The sequence below is a fragment of the Chrysemys picta genome, chromosome 2 (genome assembly GCF_011386835.1).
Source record: "Chrysemys picta bellii isolate R12L10 chromosome 2, ASM1138683v2, whole genome shotgun sequence".
Classification (NCBI taxonomy): domain Eukaryota; kingdom Metazoa; phylum Chordata; order Testudines; family Emydidae; genus Chrysemys; species Chrysemys picta.
In genome coordinates this window covers 78,549,251-78,577,025 of record NC_088792.1, presented here as the reverse complement: position 1 = coordinate 78,577,025, position 27,775 = coordinate 78,549,251, and the positions used below count along the sequence as shown (strand labels likewise).

Sequence of the window (27,775 nt, the reverse complement as noted above, 5' to 3'; positions counted from 1 at the left end):
GTGATGAAAGCCAAAAGGAAGCCACTGGCATGAAGACTGAAGTACTCAACACCAAGACAAAAACCAAACTTGTTTTTTGGAACGTAGGGACAATGTACGAAACCGGGAAGCCAGCTCAAGTCACAGCAGAGATGAAACGCTACAACTTACGCATCCTGGGTGTCAGCGAGAACAGATGGATGGGATCAGGAAGATTAACAGCCTTGGGAGAAACTTTGCTGTATTCTGGCCGGGATGATGGACAACTTCCTGAGGTTGTTGCCATCTTTTTGGAGAGGTAGTGGAGCAGTCCCTGCTTGAGTGGAAGTCAATCAGCAGCAGACGTATGAGAGCCAGACTGAAAGGGAAACACAATAATATCACCCTGATTCAGTGCTATGCTCCAACAAATGACAGTGATGAAGAAGCAAAGGACAAATTCTACCTTGCACTACAGGCGTAGTTAAGAGTACCACACCACAACCTAACTATCATCATGGGAGACCTGAATGCCAAGGTCAGTAGGGACAACACAAACAACGACAGAGCAATGAGAAGACATGAGTGTGGCACCATGAATGAAAATGGAGAGGCTGATGTTGATTTCTGCAATATGAACGATCTAGTCATCAGCAGAACCCTATTTCAACATTCTGAAATTCACAAGCTGACATAAGCGACAAAGAGTCCTGTGGCACCTTATAAACCAGGGGTCGGCAACCTTTCAGAAGTGGTGTGACAAGTCTTCATTTATTCACTCTAATTTAAGGTTTTGCATGCCAGTAATACATTTGAATATTTTTAGAAGGTCTCTTTCTATAAGTCTATAATATATATATTGTTGAATGTAAAGTAAATAAGGTTTTTAAAATGTTTAAGAAGCTTCATTTAAAATGTAGAGCCCCCCAGACTGGTGGCCAGGATCCAGGCAGTGTGAGTGCCAGTGAAAATCAGCTTGTGTGCCGAAGGCGGCACGCTCGCCGTAGGTTTCCTACCCCTGTTATAGACTAACAGAAGTATTGGAGCATAAGCTTTCGTGGGTGAATACTGACTTCGACAAAGTGGGTATTCATCCACAAAAGCTTATGCTCCAATACTTCTGTTAGTCTATAAGGTGCACAAGATTCCTTGTTGCTTTTTATAGATCCAGACTAACACGGCTACCCCTCTGATACAAGCTGACATGGGGTTCTCCAAATGGCAGAAATAAGATCATCAAACATACGATGATCAATGGCAAATGACGACACTCACTGACAGATGGGAAGGTGAGAAGGGGAGCAGATATTGGCAACGACCACCACCTTGTGATAGCCTCCATCAAACTAAAACTGAGAAGCGTGGGTCCATCAAACAAGGGACATAGACATTATGATGTTGACAAGCTAAAATCCCCTGAAATACAGAAAGCCTTCATTCTGCAGTTAAAGAACAGGTTTCAGGCACTTGCAGACCTTGATGAAGAGGAGGGGAATGCAAATGAGATCAACAAGAAGTGGGATAAAGTAACAATCTATAAACAGAGCAGTGAAGCCTGTCTAGACTACAGGCAGAAGAGAAGAAAGGAGTGGTTTACACCCAACACATGGAATACCATAGAGCCCTGAAGAAAAAAGTTTTAGACACAAAATCCCAGAAGCTAAAGGACAAATACCACGAATAGTAGAGCAAGGCACACCAGGAGGTCAAACACCTTGTGAGAGCAGACAAATGACGTTATATTGATAATCTAGCAACACAAGCAGAGGAACAAGGAACCGTCTACCAAATGACATGGCTTATCAGTGGCAAATGGGAGACACCAACAAACATTCTCATCAGGGACAAACAAGGCCACTTATGGACAACTGAAAAACAACAAGAAATGTGCTGGACAGAGCATTTCAAAGAATTGCTGAACTGGGAGCCACCTATAGAGGAAGCAAACATTCAGGAGGCAGAAGAAGATCTTGATATCAACACAGATACCCCAACTAAGAAAGAGATCATTCAATCCATCAAATTCTTTAAAAATGGGAATGCTCCTGGCAAGGATAACTTAAATGCAGAATTGTTCAAAGTAAATCCTGAGTTAGCAGCATCTATCCTGGCCTCTCTATTTACATCTGTCTGGGAAAGGGAAAAAGTGCCAGATGAGTGGACCAATGGGGTTATAGTGAAGATATCAAAGAAAAGAACCCAATGATTGTAATAACGGGCGTGGTATCTCATTTTTATCTGTGCCAAACAAAGGTATTGTGTAAGATCATAGTCCAGCATATATCAGAGGCAGTTGATAGCATTCTTAGAAAAGAGCAAACCGGTTTTTGAAAAGGGCCTGGATGCACAGACCAGATTTTCACTCTACGAAACATAATAGAACAATGCTTAGAATGGCTATGGCAACTCTACATAAACTTCATAGACTTTGAGAAGGCTTTTGATAGCATTCACAGGACCAGCCTATGGTGCATTCTGCGGGCATATGGAATCCCTCTCTGTATAATCAACATCATCAAAAGCTTCTTTTCCAACTTTACATGTAGTGTTGATCACAGTGAGCTCAGTTTTTGAAGTCATAATAGGAGTACAGCAGGGGTGTATCATATCTGCAATCCTCTTCATATTGCCATCGACTGGGTAATGCGGCATACAACAAAATACATGTCAAGAGGTATTAAATGGACACCCTTCTCATCCCTTGAAGGCCTGGAGTTCGCAGATGATCTCGCTCTCCTATCACATACTCAACACCTTATACAAGAAAAAACAACTCGACTCAACACATTCAGCCAGCAAATTGGACTGAAAATCAACCGCAGTAAGACAGATATCATGACCTTTAATATTGTCTCACCGTCAACAGTACAGATAGAGGATCATGCTCTCACCAACGTAGAAACATTCACATGCTTGGGCAGTACTATCAGCCAGAACAGTGGAACAAGCCAGGACATCTGGAACAGAATCAGTAAAGCCAGGAACACCTTTAGGAGCTCAAATACAGTCTCTGGAAATCTTGAAAATACAACACAAAAACCAAACTCCAGATTTATCTGAGCTGTGTACTTTCAATACTACTTTATAGTGCAGAATGCTGGGGAATGAGAAAGTATGACATGTCCAAACTGTATTTATTCCATACAACCTGCCTCAGAAAAATCCTCATGACGACTGGTGCCCCTCCAGTATTGGGGGAGAGCATCACCAGCTAAAGGGGAGGACATGTGATCTCCCCACGTGTCTTCACCCCAGCCTAGGCCCCTGTGCTCTTCCCACCCCCATCCCCTCCCTACCCCACATTACCTGTTGGGGGGATGTCTGTCCTGCTGTGCCAGCTCTTTATGGCTGCCAGAGCTGGGCAGGGAGTGGGACAGAGCCACTCTCCCAGTGCGACTGCTGCCTGGGAGAGTGCCTGGCTGTGGCAGCAGCAGGCTGCCTCCTGCCTGGGCTTAACTTCCAGAATAGCAGCTGAGCAAGTCAGAGCCCCCTCCACACCCAGCATGCTCAGTCGGCTCCTGTCCCCAGAAGCTGAGCCAGAGCAGAGAGGGGTGGCAGCAGCAGCCCGCTCCATGCCCAGGCTCAGCTCCTAGGGGTAGGAGCCGACTTTGAGCATGCCAGAAGCTGAGCCTGGGTGGGGGGCAGCCTGCTGCTGCCACAGCCAGGTGCTCTCCCCATCAGCCGAGACACGGCGCTGCACCGGCTAGCATCCCAGGCAATGTGGCTAAAAGAGGCCCTGGCCCCGCCCCTTCACTTTCTGGCCCTGGCCCCGCCCCTTCACTTCCGGCTCTGGCCCCACCCCTTCCTCTCCCCGCCCGGATCGGCTGCTGGGAGAGCACTTGACCCTTCATGATCCTCCCATGCGTCACCTCCCTACAATCTCAGACCAAGACCTATTCATACAGTGCAGCCAAGAAGATATGAGCACCATCATTACCAGGAGGCGCTGGAGATGGATTGGCCATGTGCTTCAGATGGAAACTGATTCCATCACCAGAATAGCATTAAGGTGGACACCTGAAGGCAAGCGAAAACGAGGCCACCCAAAAACAACATGGTGAAGATTGGGGCACCGCTGGGGAACCATTGGAAGACTTGCCAGAAACAGTCAGGAGTGGAGGAGCTTCGTCGCTGCCCTAAACACCAGAGGTGTAATGAGAACGTGATGATGATGATAAACTAAATCATCTCAAAATGTTTTATCCATTAAATCTCTTAAGATGCTGCTTTTAAAAAGTTCATGAGCTAGACCTGTGGGAACATGATTCAGTGACTGATCTACAGTTATCTGTTTCTTATACTATAATAGGTTACACTAAAAATAGATTTACTCTTTTCAAGAAAACATTCTTTTAAAACATTACCTGATCTGGTAACTTGACATATTTCTTAAAGTAGACATTAATGTTTTTATATAGCAGTGCAATGTGCCTGAGAAAAATGGACTTGAACAGCCATATATTTTCTTTTTTACAGCTCCTGGTTAGATAATAGTGAAAAAAGTGCAATAAAGAAGCTGAGAAAGAGCTTACCACTTAGGGAAGAACTAAACCGTTTAAAAGATGAACTCACTCATCAGCTACAGCTCTCTGATATCAGGTAATGAAGTACAGAAGATCTACCTTAAAAGGGTCAAAACAAACATAATTTACAATTTTGTAAGGCCACATAGACTAAAAACAAAGTAATGCAGTTAAGCTTTAAAAAATGTATTCCAGCAAAATGTCTATTTTATATGTAGTCATAAAGGCAGTATTCCACTGAATATGATTATATTTTCATCAGACTTGTATGGGACTAAAAATTTGCATTTATAATACCTGAACTAGACCTAGTCTTATTTATAAGTCAGGAGATTGTACTACCTAGTAGTATGGTTGCCAGTTCAGGAAAACACTTAAGCATGTGCTTCGGTTCTATTGTAGTCAATAGGACCTAATCATGTGTTTAAGTACTTTACTGGATAAAATTGCTTTCCTGAATTGGAGCTTGAGCTTGCTTATGTAACTAACTTAGCTTCTCTTTTGATGCTGCATATGGTACTTATTGACGACCTGTGAAGACTTAGTAAAGGTATTGTTGTCCAAAATATCAGAAACAAGAGTCTATGGAGGGAATATTGTAATAGCTTTAAAAAGCAGATTCTGTACTTGGGTTTCTTTATTCCAAAATATTTCTTAGAAACTACAAGTCATTAATATTTGAGAACAAAAATGTATCTCTTCAGGGTATGTTGTGAAAGCTTTGTGTTAAATAACTTTTAGGTTTGTTTAGTGCAGTAACATGGAGTTTAAAGCCAGAAGTGCCCACCAGATCATCTAATCTGACCTTCTATATATCACAAGCCACACCACCCAAAAGCCACACAGTAAACCCAACAACTGAAATTAAACTCAAGTATTTCAGCCCATAGAAGACGAGACTATTATGTGCCAAAGGCAGAAAATAGGTGCACCTTGGTCCCTCCTATGACAGTGAAATGAATGAGAAATACCCAGATAATCCTTGCAAATTACTCTCGCCCACACACCGCAGGGGTGGGTGAAAAACCCCCAAGATCCTTCCCAACCCCACATATGATGATCAGTTAGACCCTAAGCATAGGAGCAAGAACCAGCCAGCCAGGTATTTGAGAGAGAGAATGCTTGGTGCCACCTCAGAGTCCTGGTCCTCCCTGTCAAATGTCCCTCTCCAGCCATGGCTGTCCCTGATGCTTCACAGGAGTGATATTAAGGAAACCCAGAATCCACTGGGGGGAAGCAGGGCATTGGGGAAATATTCCTTCCTGACCCCTGCAAGTGGCTGGCTAAAAACCTGAAGCATGAGCTTTTAGGAACATCAGACAAAATGGATTGAGCCCCAGGGCTGCTGCCCCTTACTGTCACAAGCAACCCCATCGTACAATCTCACTCATACATTTCTACAGCTCCCTCTTGAAACTAACTAAGTTGTTTGCCTCCACAACTCCCAATAGGAGGCTTTTCCAGAACTTCGCCCATCTCATGGTTAGGAACTTTCTTCTAATTTCCAGCTTGAATTTGTTCATGGCCAGTTTATATCAATTTGTTGTTGTGCCAACACTGCTCTTTAGCTCTTCACCCTGCCTTGATATATTTATAGAGAGCGGCCTTCTTTTTGTTAGCGTTAACAAGTCAAGCTCTTCCAGTCTCCTCTCATAAAATTAGGCCCTCTATTCCCCTGATCACCCTATTAACTCTTCTCTGCACTTTTCTGGTTTGAATTCATCTTTCTTGAATGTGGGTGACCAAAATTGTACGCAATATTCCATATAAGGTCTTATTAATGCCATGTACAAGGCACTTATATGTCTCTATCTCTACTGGAAATGCCTTGCCTGATACATTTTTGGATCTCATTTACCTTTTTCACAGCCACATCGTACTGGTGGCTCATAGTTATCCTGTGATCCAACCCACACACCCAGGTCTCTCTTCTTCTCTATTGCTTCCAACTGATGAGCTGCTAGCTTGTAGCAAAAATTCTTATTAGACCCTAAGTTCCTGACTTTCACTTTGTATTACTGAATTTCATCCCATTTCTGTCACTCCAGTCTTCAAGGTCATCCAGATCTTCCTGTATAATGTTCCAGTCTTCCTCTATATTGACGATGCCTCCCAACTTAGTATCATCAGGAGATTTCATTAGTGCGCGCACACTTTTTGTGCCACTCTCATTAATAAAAATATTGAAAAAGACTGTTTCCAAGACCAATCCTTAAGGAACTCCATTAGTAACCTCCCTCCAGTCCAATAGTTCACCTTTCCGCACAACCCATGGCCTTCTCCAATTTTAGCCAGTTCCTTATCCATCTTGTACTGATCCCCATCTTCCCTAATTTAACTAATTTCTCATGTGGTACCATATCAAATGCTTTACTGAAGTCAGGTATGTAAGATCTATTCCATTTCTCTTACCTAAAATAATTTATTTTCTGAAAGACGATCAGGTTAGTCTGATGTGATCTACTTTTGGTAAATCCATGTTGCATTACATCCCTTTAGCATTTTTTCTCCCATGAGCTTGCTCTTTCCTTCACAATTTTTTCTAAAGCGGTACATGCTAGTTACAGACCTGTTGTTCTGACTGCCTGGATCACCTTTTTTTACCTTTCTTAAATATAGGTCTGACATTAGCTATTCTCCAGTCATATGGGATTAGCCCCGACTTTATTAAAAATGCTTGCTACTGGACTAGCAAATTTCATGTGCCAGTTCTTTCATATTTTGGAATCGAAATTATCTGGGCCCCTGATCTGAGCATGTTAAGATCTGTTCTTCTTCCACCTCAGATGTGGTAATTTCCATTTCTACACACTCTCTTTCATCAACTATAGTGCCTTCATGCACATGTTCCATATTATCATCCTTATTGAAACCCCGCAATGAATTCATTTAGTTTGAGCCATATCTAGATTATCTTTAATTTCCTTCCCATCCTCACTGCATAGCAGCCAGACTCCACCCTTCCTTATTTTATTTTTATGTAAACTAAAAAGATTATTTTAATTCCCTTTGCAAGAGTTAATTCATCTTGATTTTTAACAATTCTAACTATTCTTACATTTTTCTAACCTCCAGATGCAGCTTTCTTTATTGATCAACCCTTTTTTCCATTCCTTATAAACTCTCAGCTTACTCCTAATAATCTTTTTGAGGTTGCTATTCAGCAATATTCTTTTTGAGGCTGCTATGGAGCCTTTCCCTACAAGCTTTTTTTCTTTGCTTGGGATGCAAATTTCAGATAACTTTTGTATAGTTGTGTCATAGGGCGAGTCCAGCCTCAGTGACTGACCACCACAACTCCAAGTCGTGTTAAACACCACTGTGCTTTATATTCCTTCAAAGGTCACAACCTGGAGTGTTATTTACATACTGCTTACAGTCAGTAGCCAGCTTCCTCACTTGCTCTGGGGAAACGGTGGAGTATTAACAGCAGCCAGTCCTGTCTACTCCTGCCTTCCTTCAGGCTCCCGACTCTCTTCCCTAGCACATCCTTCCTATCTACTTATATAGTCCCAGCTGCAGGGGTTTCTTCCGCCCAGTTAGCCCCTGAGCTGTATCTTTACTCAGTTAATTGGCATGCTCTGCCAACTACCTGTCTTTCAGTCAGGTCCCAATTAATGTATACTGGTGAGGATTTGAGTGACAGGGTGCTGAGTCAACTCATGACTCATAATGCCCTGTTAGAAGTTGATTTTGAAGAAATTCCAAGCCTCCTCCGCATTTAAGTCCTTGAGCTTTTCAGTTGACTTCTTTAACTACTTCCCTTAATTTCCCAAAGTCTGCACTTTTGAAATAAAAGGTCATAGTTGACAAGCTGATTTTGATTATCCTTCCATTTAATTTAAACTTAATCAGCTCATGATTGCTCAATCCAAGGTTATTTCCTAAGACTAGCTCTTCTATGAAGTCCTCACTGCATAGTAAAACCAAATCAAAACAAATTGATAGAATCTTTCTGAACATTGAATGAAATTTGCTTGTCTGTGGTTTTTAATTTTTCTTTCATAGTCTGTTATCAAAATACTGTAATACTATATTGTTCCATTTTATGGAAAGTTAACAATATTTTAATGAAAAAATGTACAAGAAAATGCTTCCTGTTCAGAAATTTTTCTAACTGAGAAGTAATTGTATCTTAATGGGAAACTGCTACTTCCACCTCTTACAGGTCAATGCTAATATGGTTGGAGGCTTTAAAAGTAAATAAAGGTCTAGATCCTCAGCCATTCCAAGCTTATGCTTGGGACATTTGAGCAGAGGATACAGGCTCTAAGCCACCATTTTTGTGTCCCCAATCCTGGAGCTATTGAGGCTCAAAGCAGCCTCAAAGTATAACATGGAGTAGCTTAGGCTGATCTGAGTTATGCCTGCTGTAGTTGTCCCATTAAGGCCCTTGCATGGTACCATCCCTCTGTGCCCCTGATGCTGAATTGCTACACTGGCTTTATGCTAACTAAGGATTCTCCTATTCTGTGGTAACAGTCAGTTTTATGTTTGAGGCAGTTTTAAGTTCACTGAAAAGGGACCTGGGAAAGCTGAAGATCTTGGCCCATAATTGTAAACTGTGTTAATGTAATGTTGAGGGTATAGTGACCAAGAAACCTCAGAGTTAAATCACTATATGAAACATTATCTTTAACTTGCCTGTTCTGTGTCAGTGTTGAGGGGATCTCAAAATGGTGAATGTTTTTTTTTTTTTTAAATATACACATGCTGTAATACCTGAACAGAAGGTGAATTAAAGTTAATGTATTTTTGTGGTTTTAATATAGGCACATTTTGATAGCAGCAAAAGTTATCCTAATGTCTCTTAATTAAATATTGTAAATCATAAACATCTGTATGAATGAAGCTGTGAAAAGGGCAACAAAAATGATTAGGGGTATGGAACGGCTGCCGTATGAGGAGAGATTAATAAGACTGGGACTTTTCAGCTTGGAAAAAAGACAACTAAGGGGGGATATGAAATCTATATATGAAGTCTATAAAATCATGACTGGTGTGGAGAAAGTGAATAAGGAACTGTTATTTACTCCTTCTCATAACGTAAGAACTAGGGGCCACCAAATGAAATTAAGAGGCAGCAGGTTTTAAACAAACAAAAGGAAGTATGTTTTTCACACAATGCACAGACAACCTATGGAACTCTTTGCCAGAGGATGTTGTGAAGGCCAAGACTATAATAGGTTTCAAAAAAGAACTAGATAAGTTCATGGAGGATAGGTCCATCAATGGCTATTAGCCAGGATAATCAGGGATGGTATCCCTAGCCTCTGTTTGCCAGAAGCTGGGAATGGGCAACAGGGGATGGATCACTTGATGATTACCTGTTCTGTTCATTCCCTCTGGGGCACCTGGCATTGCCCACTGTCAGAAGACAGGATATTGGGCTAGATGGACCTTTGGTCTGACCCAGTATGGCAGCTGTTATGTTCTTATGAATGGATAACTTACTCTGGCTGGTCATTCAAAAAAAACTGACACTACTTTCTGCAAGATATGATACAGGAAATTTTTTAGAGATGTTTTTCCTCCTTACTCATAGTACATGCACATAAAACTTTCAATTCCAGTACAGTAGTTCCCCTAATAGCAAGCCAAATCAACCCATCCAATATATGATCTAAATACTGGTCTGAACTCTCCAGGATTCAAGGGAGAAAGGAATCTTTCCCCCTGCTTGGCTGTAGAGCACCTGTGTAACTGAGTAATTAAGGGCTAGTTACTAGTAAGTGCACCAACTTAACTTTATGCTGTGTGAATAACCTAAATGAAATCAATGGACATACTCACAGGTGCTGGGTTCCACAAGGCCCCAGGGTGCTCAATCCTCCGCTCTGGCCCTGCCTCCACCCCACCCCTTTCCCCAAATCCCCAGCCTGCCTCGTCCCACTCAGTTCTGCCCCCTCCTCTGAGCGCGACTTGTCCCTGCTCCTCCCCTCTCCTCTCCAGCGCCTCCTACATGCCATGAAACAGCTGATTGCAGGGGGCGAGAGGTGCTGATTGGCGGAGCCGCCAGTGGACGGGAGGCGGGGGGAGGAGGAAGGGCAGGCACTGGCTAGCGGAGGGTGCTAAGCACCCACTAACTTTTTTCCAAGGGTGCTCTAGCCCTGGAGCACGCATGGAATTGGCGCCTATATACTCACTGCATAAAGTACATGTGTAAGTCTTTCTAGGAACAGGGCTGAGGCTGCAATAGACTTCACAATCCTAACCTCTTCTGCGTATAGGAAAAAAATACAAAGAAAGTATCCCGAGAAACAAATAACTGCTTTTTGCATATCCAAGTTATAGTTTTTAGCTTTTTTCAGTTTGTTTTTCCCCATTTCACCTGCACCATCTTCAATATGGCACCCACTGCAAAAGAAATTCTACATTTTCCATTTAAATTACTTTAATTATTGGTTTATATATAAAATTTGAGTAGTGTATGACTCAGACCCCTTTATACACATTCCCAGTTGGATTATTTTCTATTTATTACTCTTCAGTGACTGTGATTTTTGTTGCTATGAATTACTGCTTTATTGTAAAGCTCTTAGCACACTTTGGGCACTGCCTTACATTTAAAAAAAAATCCTTTTACAAGACTGAGTGATATATTCTCAAGTATATTTTTCTTTAGGTGGCAAAGAAGCTGGGGTATTGCCCATCGTTGTAGCCAGCTACACAGTCTAGGTCGTTTAGCTCAGCAGAGCCCAGAAGTATTAAGGAATGTTAAAGGTATATTTCCTATTACTTTTCTCTTTTGTGTGTCATGGTACAGTAATCCTCTAAAGATAAGCATGAATTTTATGGTATTCCTCATGAAAGCATAGAACAACCTGCCTGAGTTACTTAAGAAATTATCAGTGATACATAGTTTAAAATTCAAGTTATTTTATTTCATAGTTATTTAAAATATTGACTATTGTCCAGTAACTGACTACAACATCAGGATTTAAAAGCACTTGCTTATTTCAGCTTGAAGTCTTCATATAGACTCATTTAAAGACTGTACTTTCAGATATTCAGAAACTCACAATTTACGGTATTCATAATATCAATCTTACAGTAAATAAACATATATGTTTATATATGTTTAATAAGTGAAAAATAGTCACATACAACATATCAAAGTGATTACATAATATAATTATAAATATGATTCTTCCTTTTCTTGTTACTGTCACATTATATAGTTGACATTCATTCATATTAGCCATTTTAAACGCAAATGCTTAATGAATACCTCAAAAGAGGTTTGAGTATTTGAATACCTGAAAGTACACTCCTCGTAAATAAGCAACCATAGATGCTGTGTGTGTGTGTGTGTGTGTGTGTGTGTGTGTTGAATTTTTTTTGTTTTTTTTGTTTGGCATTTGTAGACTGTTAACCCTTGCTTCAGGGTCCAGGACTTTTAGTCTTAACACAAGTCAACTCCATGCTTCCAGATACTGAGTTGAACTATATTTGCCAGAGGAACATTTAGGTATGAGGAGGGTGCAGACACTTTAGAACAGGGGTGGGCAAACTTTTTGGCCCAAGGGCCACATTTAAGTATAGAAATTGTATGGCGAGCAATAAATGCTCACAAAATTGGGGTTGGGGTGCAGAAGGGAGTGAGGGCTGTGGATGAGGCCAGAAATGGGGGGTGGGGCCAGAAATGAGTTCAGGGTGTGGGAGGGAACTCCAGGTTGGGGTAGGTGGGATGGAGTGCGAGGCGCAGGTGAGAGCTCTGGGGTGGGGCTGAGAATGAAGGGTTTGAGATGTAGGAGGGTGCTCCGGGCTGGGACCGAGGGGTTTGGAGTGCGGGACGGGGATCAGGGCTGGGGCAGGGGGTTAGGACATGGGGTGGGGGGATGAGGGCTACGGCTGGGGGTGCAGGCTCTGGGGTGGGGCTTGGGATGAGGCAGTTGGGGTGTAGGAGGGTGCTCCAGGCTAGGACCGAAGGGTTCAGAGGGTGGGAGGGGGATCAGGGCTGGGGCAGGGGGTTGGAACACAGGAGGGTGGCTCAGGGGTGTAGGAATCCGCTTACCTCAAGCAGCTTCCAGAAGCAGCTGCATGTCCCAGCTCCAGCTCCTCACAGAGGCACGGCCAGGCAGCTCTGCTTCGCGCCATCCCATCCACAGGCGCCACCCCTGCAGCTCCCATTGGCCACAGTTCCCGGCCAATGGGAGCTGCAGGGGCAGCGTGCAGAGCAGAGCCCACTGGCTGCCCCTATACGTAGGAGTTGGAGGGGGGACATACCGCGGCTTCCAGGAGCCGCGTGGAGCAGCCACCAACATTGCTCCCCAGCTGGAGTGCCAGAGCGGGGCAAGTCCCAGACCCTGCTCCCCAGCGGGAACTCGAGGGCCAGATTAAAACAGCTGATGGGCCGGATCCAGCCTGCGGGCCATAGTTTGCCCACCCCTGCTTTAGAACCTATGAGATTCCTATACACAACCCCCTTATTCTTATGGCCCATGTGAACCTGGGCCTAATGCCCCGTCTCTTTGCATTCCTTCAGAGAAATATACATGTAGGAATCGAGATGCATAGTCAGCAAAGTGCCCCAGATCAACTCACAAGGGTAGCGATGGCTGCTCTTCAAGAGGATCCTTTGGATTAGAAATGGGTGAATCATTGGGAAGTTATTTTCAGTAAAGGATTAGAAGCTCCTTCCTCCATCTCTCGCTCTCCTGACCTAGATGACACTAGAATCAGCTTCTGTCTTACCTCTTGAGGAATACAAGTTATTTAAGGTTTATTGGATAGACAGGTGAAAGAACTATATTTGCCTGTTTACACTATGGAGGAGAAATCCCACAAATAGGTATAAAATCCAGACAAAAGACTCTAAGATAGCTTTTTCTGTCAGAGGGACTTCTGGAACTACGTGAGATCTGTGGCTCTCTGCTTCATCCATGCCACCAGTATCCAAGAAGAATGATAAACTCTATCAGGTGCCCCAGGCAGGACAAAAGTACTTCTACCAGAACCAGATACTGGGTTCACTTGTGGTCTCTGCTGCCCTGGAAAAGAGTAAGTTGGTGCAGTAATTATAATCTTTCCTTGGGGACAAGGAGACAAAAAGATGGATCACTAACTCTCAGAATACCTAATTATCTGGCCAGTAGGCTTGTAAGAACTTTTTTTTTACTTGGGTTAAGTAATCTTCTCTTGTAGATCATATTCCAGAAGACCTACATTCTGAAATCAAATCTCTTGTCCAAGAAAGATTGAGCATCTCTGAACACTTTCAGGTTACCATATGACTCCTCTGATACAGCAGACTGATCTGTGGCAATAACTGTTGGCCAGCACACATGACATCACACTTAGTCTTTCTCAAGATTCTCAGTTTTGAATAATTATTTATTCACTTGAGAACTCACTTATTTAATCAAAAGACAGGTAGGTGAGACTGTCCCACATTGTTCAACCTTATAAAGAACCTTGGAAAGGTTATGTTTATCAATGAGAAGAATCAATATGCTAATATACAATTGTGTATATAATTATTCCTTGGACCCTGCAAATTTGGCCTCTGCCCTAGATGAATACTCAGATGATTAACTATGTCTGCAGTCTCAGCCTTCTCTCCCACCCCCAGGAATAATTACTGTCTTACAGGTAGGTAGAGGTCATTGTGAGAATATTTTTACTTCCTTTTATCCCTGTTTTTGAGATGACTCTTTGGGAGTGTTCCTTTCAACTATGTCTTTCTCATGGAAAACTAAGGTCAGGTCTGGACTAGCACTTCTGACAGCAAAACTTTTGTCACTCAGGGGTGTGAAAAAACACCCCCACCCCCCGAGTGACACAAAGTTTTGCCAGTGTAAGCACTCGTGTGCACAGCACTATGTCAGTGAGAGAGAAGGCTGTCTAACAGCACAGAGGGTGTGTAGGATTGTATAAGGATACCTGGGGTCAGATATCTGCATAAAAGTTCACCAAAGGGTAGCATGTGAGGTCTCTACCGAGAGCCAGTTATCCACTGGTTGTCATAATCCATTGTGAAATGTATGTACATATAATATTTAAGAACTTATGTATCTATACTGAAAATTATGCTCTTAAGGTCTTGAACTTAAGGCAGGTCACCAGGAGATGATGTACCATGGAGATGTGCCTTTCAGGAAGGAGGCAACAGATACCTGTCTCCCTGTCTGGCCTAGGATGACCAGGTGTCCCAATTTTGATAGAGACAATCCCGATTTTGGGATCTTTTTCTTATATAGGCTCCTATTACCCCCTACCCTCTGTCCCGATTTTTCACACTTGCTGTCTGGTCACCCTAGTCTGGCCATTTGTGTATTGTATCCCTCATGCTGCATGCTTATTTGCATACTGAGCCGGGTGCGAATTGAGAGATTGGGAAAATCTACAAGAGAGGAAAACTGCAGGAAGAAACTAACAGCAGGGGGGTGTCCTCTTTATGAATAAAGACAAAGGATTTGTCTGGTATATTTTGGAGTACAGAGACACCCTGAAAATCTTTCATCTAGGACGCAAACTGACAGCATGTGTGTCCCATGAAAAAAGGGTCACAGCCAACGTAGCTGTAAAGCACTGCAAGGATTTTGCGTGAGCAATACTCTACTAGACATGAGAGTATCTTTGTTAATTAAGTCTGGCTCTAGATTGCGTGCTATGATTTTATTTAATATGTAACCTCTGGTTTACAATATTTCTACTTGTTACTATTTGAATCGCTATGCTTTGTTAAATAAACTTGTATTTGATTTCACTGTAAACAAACCTAAACATTGCGAGTTAAGGGGAGTGGTGATTTGAGGTGCAACTGGTAAGCGGGGATGTACTGTTTCTTTGGAAGCAGCAAATCAGTGAATACTGCAAGTGGTCAGTAGATCGGGGGCTGGACACTCCACTTGGAGGGCTCGAGGGCTGGAGCATGCCTATCACTAACCTGCAGAGTGACAGTGGCCTGAGAGGCCTAGAGGGGAGTGCCTATATTGCCAGTGGCTGATAAGGTTGGGGAGTTGATCCATGGTAGGCACAGACAAGGCTTCTTCACTCTAAGGGCAAGTGGTAGAGAGGTGCCTCACAACCCTAGGTGCCCCCTGGGAAATGTTATAGTGGTGATCTGGGCAATATTTACCATATTCAGCTTAAAGTTACTTTATTTAATACAAATAATAGTGATCTAATTATTGTTTCTTGAGTGCATACAGTGTTCTGTGGGTTGTTTAAATATGGTATTGTCCAAATATTGATAGTTGTCCAAAAATAGTCTATAAGATAAGACACTAAGTAGTGAAACTACACAGAGGAGGGAAGGAAAATACTAGGTCAAGTTTCGTATAGAAAAATCCTTGAATTTAAACTTTCAGAACGAGAGTTTCCAATTCATGGGAGTAAAGCTTCTTATTTTTGTCTGTGCTGAAATGATTTACTGTTGGTGAAATGCAATAATATTGTTAAGCTTACATAGTTGTGGAAAGTGACTAAAAACTGTTTCATTATTAGGACACACAGTAGTATTCACGGACTGTTCAGGTATGAGTGCAACAGGCCATGTCATGCTAGGCACAATGGATGTTCACCACCACTGGATCAAAGTAAGAGAATTTCAGATAAAGGATAGTTAATATTTTTCTTAATTTAGTTAATGGTGCCTTGTATAAATGACTTTTTTTTAAAAGGTTTATAACCAAAATATTAATTGCTACAGGTAACTGATAAGTAATTTAATGCAATGCATATAGTTACTATGTTCAGCGTAACTTGATACTTGCATTCTAAACCGAATCCTTTGCAGTAGATGTTAATAATAACCATAATCTTTATGGTTGGGTTTTTATTGCAGTTTCTGCTAGTAAATCAACTCCTGGTCTAATACTAAGGGTGAACAAAATTGGCTTTTTCGCAACTTAGAATGCAACATGATCACGCACTGGTGAAATATTTCTTCATCCCTAAAATGTCTCAACTAACCAAAAAAAACCCCACTACTACTGGGAACTCAATGGGAGTTTTGCTATTTATTTCAGTGGAAGCTGTGTTGATCACAAACTCTTTTTGCAACATCTACTAAACTACTTTTTCTGTACCCAACACTCCATCTTGTTCACTAAGCCACCTTAGACTGAAAGAATCCCTTTGTGTCTCCTTTATTTACACATTTCTGTAGGTATTTCAGTGTTTGTTGTTGCAAACAGGCTGTGGCAAACTCTATGGCATCTTTTTAATAATAATATATAGTTTCCAAAGAACTATAGAGAGTAATCTTTTAACATAATGCACAGATACCACCAGGATATCACTTAATGAAACGTCTGAAAATATTTGTCACTTCATTCAAAGATGATTTTCATGTATTTCATAGTTCCAGTGAATTTAAATTTAGCAATGTACAGTTCACTTAAATGAATTGTAGGCATTGAAGAGGAGATTTACATAGGGCATCTGCAGAATTATCACTCTTTGCACCAATGAGTTTAGTTCAGTATTGTCAGTTCTTGGCCCACATAATTAAGTAGCATTTGGTCACCTGAGAAGTCACTCCTTTTAAAGGACTTGCATAAAAGGAGTTAAATGTGGATAAAATTCAAAAAGAAAGAAGGGGAGGTGGGTGGATGAGTTCAATGCTGTAGTGCAGGACCATAAGATTCCTATCTTACATCCTGCAGTTAACATTGTAGTCAACTAATCAACACAAAATTCTGTAGTAGATGATTAGTTCCTTGTCTATGTAAGCTCAGTGGAGTGAGAGGTTTCTGTTAACTCTCTCTTTCCTGTTTTGTTAATATGAATGATTTATATCTTTGGTAAATTGAGAAATTGGAATTAAATGCAAAATTCATTCAAAAGCGCATTGAATAGAAAAAGTTTGAGAGAAAGTGCTTTGGATGTTCACTTTTTTTAATAGAAGCTGCACGTTAAGATTCCAAACTACCACCTTGTCTAATTAAAAAGAGAAATTATAGCTTCTAATGATTTAGTGTCTTAAATGTATTTTTAAAAATTGAGTAGGAAGCTGATGTTTTGAGACTTGAATAGGATAATGTGTGATTTAAAGTCTTTAAGTTCTTGAAAGATAAATTCACTTTCTTTTTTGAGATATTGTAGTTAAAACTAATGAGAAATTGGCCAGCATAATTAAAACAACTTAAAATAACTTTGGAAGTCACCTGCTTTGTCATCATATGCAAAAGGTAGCAAATGCATTACCTGTATAATCATATTGGACCTCCTGCTGCAAATTATCATTGAAATTGCAGCTTTCACTTTGACTTCTTCATGATGAAAATAATGCAACATTGATGAAATTGCTAAATTAGCTGTCCATTCTGAGGTATAATCACTGTTGGCAAGATCTGCTTTCATTCTTATCTGATCAGCGTTTGCTGTTTGGAAGGTCTTATCTACAGCCAAACTTCACCAGTTGAACTGAATCTCTCATGATTAAACCAGTCCTAAACCAAAATAAAAGTACACATCGTCTTGCACTGATTTAACTACATTGGTTTAAAAACACACCTTTATTTAAACCAGAGCAAATCTGTATGTAGACAAGATTGTACTTCCACTTTAGTATCACTGAGTGTTTGTCACTGTCTTTTCTTTTGAAACTATTCTCTATTCATTCAAGCTGATAGCTCAGACTTTTTGCACAGAAGGAAGAGAGAGATCCTTCAAATCACACTGCAGCAGGGTATGCTGAGGCCTGTATGAAATTCTAGTATATGTTGGCATCAGTACATCTACAGCTAAAACTTTTTCTTTCTCATTTATGTGCATGTGCACACTTGAAGAATTTCAATGTGTATAATTAATGTTGTATATGTGCTATTTTATCTATAGTACAGATAATTCATAGGCCATGTCATACTAGTCATCTCATTTAGTATATCATGGTAATGTGTATAATAATGGGACACAAGCGGCCATAAGTTGTTTTATATATAAAATACACAAAAGTTGTGAAACAGGTTATACACACACACACACACACACACACACACACACACACACACACACACACACACACACACACACACACACACACACACACACACCAGTTTAGCTCCCTAACAGTCATGCCCTCTAATTCTTCATCCACAAGCACACACCTTACTATTACCACTTCTGCTGTACACTATGAACCATGCACATGGGGCTACAAATGCAGTGAGAGAACACTTTTTAATCTGTCAGCAGCTGTGTACGATCCCTCATGTCAGTGGCTGTGCATGAATGCTACTTTGTAGGATAAAATCCAGCAAAAAAGCATAACTCCTCATAGAGATTCCATGTAATCCTCCTCTCCCCCCTGACTTCCCAAAACAACATTGTCTGTTCACCCAGCTCTGCCAATCTTGTTTGTGTTCCCAGTGCATAACTTTCAGTTGTAACATTTAGATTTTCTGTTTGCATCGTTAGATACTTCATTTTCTTTAGGGTTCCTTCTGTTGTGAATTAATAAGCGGCTAATTTCTTGGAGAGATTTTTATCACGTGTTATGTGTAATTATAGGCAATGTATTTTTGTGTGTGCAGATTTTTGAGAGATTGCCTAGCTATTATAAACTTCAAAAGAAGATGCTGCTTTTGGAGGACCGTATAAGTCATCTTCTAGGAGGCATACAAATAACATACATTGAAGAGCTGCAACCACTGTTAACTCTTGAAGAGTATTACACCACTCTTGATGCTTTCTATAATAGATTGCTTAACAGTAAACTATCTTTTCACCCTCGTAGTCTGCGTGGCTTGCAAATGATTCTAGAAAGGTAAGTGTCTGCAGGATAGCTGCTTCTATAAAGCTTTTTGGTCATTTTACACTCTATGCTGATTATGTATTGCCCTTCTTAATATTACAAAGTCTCATTTGCTGCAGTATTGTTCCTTTGGCATTTTCACATTCCCTATTGGTTGTAATATATTTTACATTTTTAATGTAGCTTCAGGAAATGTTAACTGCCTGCATCAAGTTAATTAAGACTGCACAACCTGGAAACAATATGCACACATTACAACTTACTAGGCACTATCAATCCTGTTTGTAGTTATGGAATCAATATGATCTGTTTCTAAATGATGCAACTGTGTCAAACTGTTTCTCTTGAGTTGGAGAGTGATTAGCTAGAAGGAAATCATGCACATCCAGTGAGGATAGCATTTTTGTCTTTCTAAACTCATCTGCACGGTATATAGCATTGAATAGATTGAACAATCTGTCAAGCATATGAACAGCTGTTACACAGAGACACAAGTATGTGCATCTAATAAGCCAGTGTAGTTCAGTGAGGGTAGAAGTGCCTGCCCAGGGCATATGTATATAGGCTTTGTTTATGTGACTAAGATAATGTGATAGTGCTAAGAGAATACTTGGCTTGAATTCATTTCAGAGCCAGCTTTACATCCACATATTGTACTAGTAAGATCATTAGACAGGTTGAACACAGGATTCAAGAAATGAAGTTGCAGTTGTTTTGTAAGGGTTCTGCCAAGACTGCTAAATGTAAAATTTTAACATATCTTAAAATTGCTAATTTAATGGAGAATGTCCTTTGAAATCTAAATCTTTGTTTAAATCTCTGAGAAATTATCTGAAAAAAGTGAGTTTTGTGAGTCAATAGTTTTGTCTGCAGCAGGAAACTAATATGCATCTATTGAGTTGCTTCTGCTGATCCACACTTGAAATTCTGTACTCATGCCTCAAACCTTTACCAAAGAATGATTTAGAATTTATTGATCAGGTGGGATTTTATCCTTAATTCCTCATTCTGTTATCCATGACAAATATTTTAGTACACGAAGAAGTGATAAGATATGTCTATTTTGACTTTCATCATGTTTCATTACAGTGATAGGTATGCTCCAAACTTGCATGAACTTGGGCATTTTAACATCCCAACAATGTGTGATCTAGCAACCCTTCAGTGGTTTATTATTACCAAAGCACAGCAAGCAAGAGAGAATCTGAAAAGAAAGGAAGAGTAAGTATTCTCAGCAAGTTTGTACACTAGCTCTTGTGTTTCTCTTCTACTTCTTGTATTACTGAATTATTTGTTTTACGTCTATAACAATACGAGAACTTTGAGGATATATAAAAGGGAGTTAACTTTTCCCTACAAAAAAGGGTCTCACCTTTCCCGCCACTGTGTTCTATCTGTTTTACCCAACATGAATGCTTGTCTCTCTAACCAGTAGTTGGTCCAATAAAAGATATTACCTCACCCAACTGTCATTTGTTATAAACTGCTGCTCAGCTGACTACTTCCTTATCAGATTACATAGCAGCTATATTTCATTAGAAAATGAAAGATTTTTTTGTTTGTAAGAGATCATGAAACTTTCTCTTGATGATTTTACAATAATCTTGCTGAAGTATGCAGACACTCAATAATTGCCACAATTGAGCATTCTTTATTGAATATGAAAATATTTTATGGTACATACAAGTTTTTTAAAGGTTTTAAAAATCTCTTTATGGTCCTGAATCCTTAATATGGACTCCAATTAGAAATAAATATCTTTTAAAACAGCTGAAAATTTTCCTCTTTTTTACTTATTTGGCAAGACCTGAATTCAGAGTTAGTGTTAGTGAAATCACAAGCACCTAATGCAGCATAAGGATGCAGCTCCCTTCACTGTTTGGGAGCTTGCAGTATAATCAGCACTTCAGAAGAAAATAAGAACCCAGAATTTTTGAATACCAATCTAACCAATTAAAATGGATCTTTAAGGACCCAAACCTGCAGCTGGAACAATGCATGAGCATCAGGGGCAGCCTCCTGCAGAGTTCCAGGCAGGTGCAAGGGGCTGCCTGCACTAATCCAGTTGCAGGATCATGGCATAAATGTGTAATTTTTAAGGCCTGCCTTACACTTAAAAATAGATAGACGTAGCTACACTGGTCAAGAGACCATATGTACACCCCTTACCAACGTAGCTCTGCTGACCTACCCCAAAGTGTAGATGCATCTATGTCAATGGAAAAGTACTTTTGTCAATATAGCTATTATCATTTGGGGAGGTGGTCCTGCATCAATGGAAAAACACCCTCTCTTGGGGTAGACTGCACTTGCACTGTATAGGATCATGTTGGCATAGCTACAGTAACATAGCTATATTGGTATAGTTTCCATAATGTAGACACATCCTAAGTCTGCACACGTATCCTGTTTGTTATCTGGATCTTAAGCACAGTACATGTCAAACTTTCTTTAAAAATAAGAAAGCGTTTCTGTTCTCTGATTCTATGGGCTGTTTCTTTGCATTCTCTTTAGGATTATATTAAATGAACTATATATCATCCCATATAGGCTATGTAAAAGTGTTTTAGCAATACAGAATTTAGAATGGCTCAGTTTGTTTCATTTATCTGTACCAACGCTGACAGATTTGTATTACATGACACTTTTTAAAACTAGAATTCTCAAATGTGCATACATACTACCTTTTTCTTTAAAGAACCTGTATTTGTCAGTTGGTTTATTCCTTTTTGTCTAAGGTGAACTGAAAAATCATTTCATTTGCTAAGTCCTGAGTTAAGGATTCTGTATTTCTGTTGCAACAGTAAACTATATTTCCAACACCTAAAATAGAGCAGGTGGCTACACTACTCTTTGTTTGATATCATCCAGTGTTTTAGGTCACCAGCAGAATACTGAATATGGGATTTGGTAGGGGGTACAGGAGGAAATTATTTTTATACTTTCAAGCCTAGTTTCTTAATGTTGACTCAATATCTCAAAAAGGAACAAACATTTTTATCTCTAAGATGCCTTGAAAATGAAGTCTCATGATCACATAACCACAAAATGCTCTTCAAATAAGTGAGTCAGTAATGTTTTCAAAATCTGGTCTCCTTTTGTAGGTATGCAACTTGACATAATCACTTGCACACACAAAGTTTGCATATTTGTACACAAAAACTTTAGTTTTTACATGTTCAAAGCTGTCACACTATATCTACACTTGAAAAAATTGAAACTAAATGCACACTATAAAAAAAATTAATAATGTCCTTGAAAGACAAATATTTATAAAGGCCCAAGCACTAATTTCATCATTGTATTTGGTCCTCATATTTAGCACTAATTTCTAACTTTTTAAAATATACCAGGTTGACAGTGATGGAAAAAGAGCTAATCAGTGCTTCCACTGAAAAATTTTCTCTGAAACAGCTGTATAAGGAACCAAGTATTTCCCATGCACAGATGATAGATTGTTGTAAGCGACTGCTGGAAGAATCACTCCCATACCTGCAAGGCATGCACCTCTGCATTTCACACTTTTACTCAGTATTGCAAGATGGAGACCTCTGTATCCCTTGGAACTGGAAAAGCTGAGGCCTGTCTAATAATCAGAGGAACTGTCTATTTTCTCTGAGGCTATAAACATGAATTATTTTCTTTTAGAGTAAATTATTTAAATGTGTATTTTGATATCCATATTCTAACTAATCCAAGAATTTCTTTTTAATTGCTGCTCAGAAAGTAGAACTTCAGCTCTAAACAGCTTGCTGAATAATGTACATTATTGCCTGTCCATGCGTAAACATTCTGTACGGTTTCCATACTCCTTTACAAGTTCCATCAAAGGGAAGGGGTAATGAAAGGGCATTTTTGATAGTTAAACAAAACTTTTGAATTGGATTTGAAGGTTACAAAAAGGGTTTTGGTTTGTTTTTCATATACATGAATATTCCAGGATGGATTTTGTTAAGTTCATAGAAATTGTACCTCTAAAGCCAAGCACTATGTACTATCTAAAGTAGGTAATTAACTGGATTCAAAAATTAAGAAATATCTTGTCAAAGTAGTTTTAGGGGCGGCAAAGGCAGTAGAAGTAATTCTAGAGTCCTTCATATATCATTAATTATCTGGTTCCAATACTGTAGTTACATATTGCTGTATATCTTACTGTATAAGAAATATAGAAGGAAAAATCCATCAGTGTTTTTATTATGCAGATAGGAACAGTACTTTGAACATTTGTTTAAGAGGAGTTTATTTTAAATGTCAATCCAATATCTGCCCATTGGAGTAGGTGTTTACACTTTCAAAATGACATCCTCTTGGTAAATATATCTCCAATCTACATTATTGTTACCATAATTTGTTACTGGAGTATAAGATGCATCAATTGTTTTTAAGTACACTGTAGCTACAGGCATGATTGTGAAACTTTTACTCACACTGGTGAGCACTGATCTGCATGACTAGTCCCGATGAAGTCTAGGGATGGTCATGCAAATCAGTGCTCACCAGTGTGAGTAAGAGTTTCAGTCAGCCCTGAGGATCAGACATACTGAATTTTATTTAAACTTGATAACTTGAATGTCGTAAGATAAGGATTGAGGGCTTATTTTCCGAGTAAATGTTAGACACATTAAAAAGCTGCTGTTTCACTGTATTTCACACTAGAATACACACCGTGTTTGAGTTCTAAATCTTGCAAAATCATCCGAAAGGAACTAGCCAGTTAACATTTTTTGGACTTGGATTCATCTTTCAGAACTGGCAAAAATACTGTAAAATAAATATGTATAAATTATGTATATTATTTGTGCTATTAAGATTGCCCACCATCTCCCATTATAAGATCGTGTTTTCACTTGCTTATAACTTTGCTGTACTTTAACAATTTAGGCCGAAATTTTCAATGTTAGGTATCTGCCTTAGGCTGAATTTTTTGGAAAACTTCAACTGAAATAGTTCATCATTTCAGAGAATGAGTCAAAGGGAAAAATATTGTTTAGCCCATGTTAAATATTTCTTGCTCTTCTTTGAACTGCTTCAGCACCCCTGTGCTTTGGAGCAAGAGGGTTGATTTTTGTGTCAGGGATGTGACTTTTGTCGTCCCCATGAAAATCCACTTGAATTTGGCCAAGTTTTAAGCCTTTGAAGAATTGCATTTCGCACATGCACAGTAGAGCCTTGCTAGAGCTTAACTGCTAAAACTTCTAAAGATTCCATCCTCATTGAGTATGCTCCAGCCCCTTATGGCTCCTGTGTGTGACAGGACTGTGCATGCACCAGCCCCACAGAACAGCTGAATATGCTACAGCCCAGGATTATGAGGGCTCAGAATTTCCTTGTAATAGCTGTTTCAGAGTGGTACCGGAACTGATCAGGGAGCCTGTGTCTCCTTTGCTCTCGATGTCACCCCAGGCTGAAGTCCACACCAAGGCAGTATGGATGATGTAGCCAATTGATTTGAAGGTAGAGGGAACAAAAGCTGGACCCGAGCGGAGAGAAAGGAGTAGGCTGGGACAAGGAGTCTTCTGAGAGTGGGACGGGAAGTAACTGACTAGAAGCTGATTGGTAGGGAGAGACCGGGCAAGAAGGAGACTGGGACTGGGAGTCAGTTTGCTGGGAGGGGAAGATATTGATATCAGATGAGGAACGAAGATGAGGCAGGGACTAGGAACCAATGTGGCAGGGCACCTCGGAGGAGAGACGTCTGTCAAGGAGTTGGCTGGGTGAAGAGAAGAGACAAGGAGTCTAGGTGGGAGAAGGGGACCGAGATTGGATGAGGAGCCCAGGAAGGGAGATTGAAACTAGGAGCTAGTGTGGAGAGGGGAGAGACCAATCAAAAGCTAGGTGTGGAGAGACTGGGCCTGGCTGGGCAAGGAGTTTGGGGTAGGGAGTGGGGAACGGGGACTAGCTGAGCGAGGAGACTGGGACTGGGTGTGGGGAGGGAAAGAGATGGGGAGCCAGGGAACAGAGGGGATGGGGACAGCATGCCCAGGGGGAAAGACAGACTGGCTGGGCAAGGAGACTGAGATGTGAAGACTAAGGAATGGACGCTGGGAGTGGCCAGGTGAGGAGAATGGGATTGACACAATGAGCCAGGGCTGGGGAAGAGACAGGACCAGGACAAGTTGGAGGGAAAGGGATGGGACAGAAGGGGTCAGGCTTGGGGGGAAATGGGAAGGAGTGTCTGTGCCCACTGGAGCTTGGGTTCTATTCTAGACTCCCCATTCAGAGTCTAGAATAGAACTCAAGATTGCAGAGTCTCACCATTCCTTTGCTGTCAGCAAACATCTGTGAAACCCTTGTCATAGTGTGTGTCCCATCCCCCACTAGCACTGGTCCACGTAGAGGATGACAGCCTACTCCTGCTATCCGTTACTCTATTGGCTCAAATGGGAGAGGTCTGTGTGGTGAATCTAAAGGTTTCAACCCCGTTGGTGACCCATGTGGGTGTCAATATGATGTCACATTATGGAATTTGTTTTTTCAGTTTCTTTAAAAAAAGCAACTAGGAAATAGCACACAAACTATGTTGAACATTCAATATTAAGGTTGCAGAATTAAGCACTCAAAAGTTAGGAAATAGCAGAATGTAGATTGCCTAACTCAACCCTCAGCATTCTTCACATCTATTTTTTTTTTTTTGTGTGGCATGAGAAAAAAGGGTAGTGATCAATAACTACTACTAATCATAATAAAAATCCAAAGCCAGTTATATTTTCGAGTATTCGTTGATTTCATATTTAATAATCAGATTGGCTGAGACTTTTTCTTCTCTTTTGTTTTGACTACTTAAAATCAAATATTTGAAGGAACGGGTAACAATTCTTGAATCTCAACCAGTGATCAAAGATTTGAGAGGTGGGCCATCCATTATCAAACCAGGACATTCCAGATCATGTCATTCAAACTTCAAGAAGTAGTTTAGTCTTTACCATCGCTTCAGAAAGGACATTGAAAAGACAATCTCTTCTGTTTCAGCATCATGTTAATCTTTACAAACTGATAAACATTTAATTTTTAAAGAATAATTCCAACAATAATTCCAATCCTATGTATAACTGTGGCCGTATGATATTCGTGCTTTGGCAAACAGGAGCATTAATTTTGGTAATTATATGTCTAGCATTTTAAAGCACTTGAAACTATTATTCTGGTGGTGTGACATATGAAGACATTCCCCCCACATATTTACTCACTATGCCTCTTTCACTTCTAGCGCTGTATATGAAAACTGTGAAACCATTGCCCATCTTGTCATTGTACTTTTGACTTTTACATACTATGATCTACTCTCAGGAACTAACAGTTTTTTGTACCCACTTACGATTTAGAAGGTGTTGAAGTGTCAATTTTGAATCTCAGGGCTTGTCCACATGGCTGCTTAGTGTACAATAAGCTGGGGTGGGAATGTACAGCACACTAGCCTGTGTGCTAATTGGCCTTGTGGACCTTGCTACTGCACACTAAAAGTTCCATACTTTTAATGCATAGTAACAGAGTCCACACAGCCAGTTAATGCGCAGCAGGCTAGTGCACTCTGCATTCGGCACCCTGGCTTGCTGCTAAGTAGCTGTGTAGACAAGCCTATATTAGATGTGTGTGGATGGGATAGAAAAGGAAAATTCTCCCATAGAGGACAAGTGGCTGATTAACAATGTAAGTGGATTAATAATTCTTCATAACTTTTTCTTGTAGAAAGTAAATTAGGTATATAGCCTAAATTGTGTTCACTGTAGCTGAAATAACCTGTTCCTCTTATGAGGAAAAAGTGAAACTAAAGCCTGTTAATTAAAACTTTTGTCATTCTCCTAATATGCAAGCGTTTGTCCACAAAGAGGATATTTGTATGATTTCATGGGTATATGTATATTTATACATTGTGTGAATTGTAAATGTATATAGTAGTGAATTTGTCTCGATTTTTTTCTTGATAAATGTGCACTTTTGGTGATGCTACAGGCCGTCATATCTGACCCAATTGGCAAGGAAAAAGTTTAATTATGGCAAAAAGTTTAATATAAATTTAGAAAGATACAAATTCAGTCTTTCCCTGCATAAGCTGAATAGTTGAATATTACAGAGAGGACTTGGTTTAGTTCTTCCAAGATTGAGATTAAAAACTGGGACTCAGTCTTCTCATAGATTCCAAGAGGAGAAGGGGCCATTGTGATCATCTAATCTGATCTCCTGTAGGCCATAGAACTTCTCCAAAATAATTTCTAGAGCAGAGCTTTTAGAAAAACATCCATTCTTGATTTTAAAATTGCTTTTGACGGAAAATCCACCACACCCCGAGGAAATTGTTCCAATGGTTAATTACCCTCACTGTTAAAAATTTGTCTTATTTGCAGCAGGGGTGATGGACTGTTTCTAAAAGGTGGGGAAGGGGTTTCTGCCCCAGCAGAGCCGGGCCGGGGAGCCCGGGGCCCTCCACCTACCTGGGATGGGGGAGTGCGAGAGCAGTCTCCAGCTCTTGTCCCAGCTCTCCACCCAGGGCAGGTGGAGGGTTTGCAGCTCCCTACAGCTGCCCGCATGGCTCTTACCCTGACCCAGCTTGGCGTGGGGGCGGGGCCTCAGGGGCCAAAGAGCTGCAGCTGGG

The 27,775-nt window shown here is 40.5% G+C and overlaps 1 protein-coding gene across 5 annotated transcripts in view; it reads left to right on the top strand.

The window, feature by feature from the left end:
• The window catches only part of TCAIM (T cell activation inhibitor, mitochondrial), a 62,990-nt gene that overhangs the window by 34,590 nt on the left and 625 nt on the right, over positions 1–27,775 (top strand). For 3 of the 5 annotated variants that reach the window (XM_005278696.4, XM_005278695.5, XM_042840565.2), the window contains exons 6-11: positions 4,435–4,557; positions 11,107–11,204; positions 15,933–16,024; positions 18,965–19,197; positions 20,275–20,406; positions 22,539–23,975. In XM_005278696.4, the coding sequence (XP_005278753.2) occupies positions 4,435–4,557; positions 11,107–11,204; positions 15,933–16,024; positions 18,965–19,197; positions 20,275–20,406; positions 22,539–22,764 (904 nt within the window). In that variant the 3' untranslated portion in view covers positions 22,765–23,975. Of the gene's footprint in view, positions 1–4,434; positions 4,558–11,106; positions 11,205–15,932; positions 16,025–18,964; positions 19,198–20,274; positions 20,407–22,538; positions 23,976–27,775 lie in introns of those variants that run through there. The other 2 variants (XR_010598355.1, XM_065583553.1) reach the window with 1 other exon arrangement.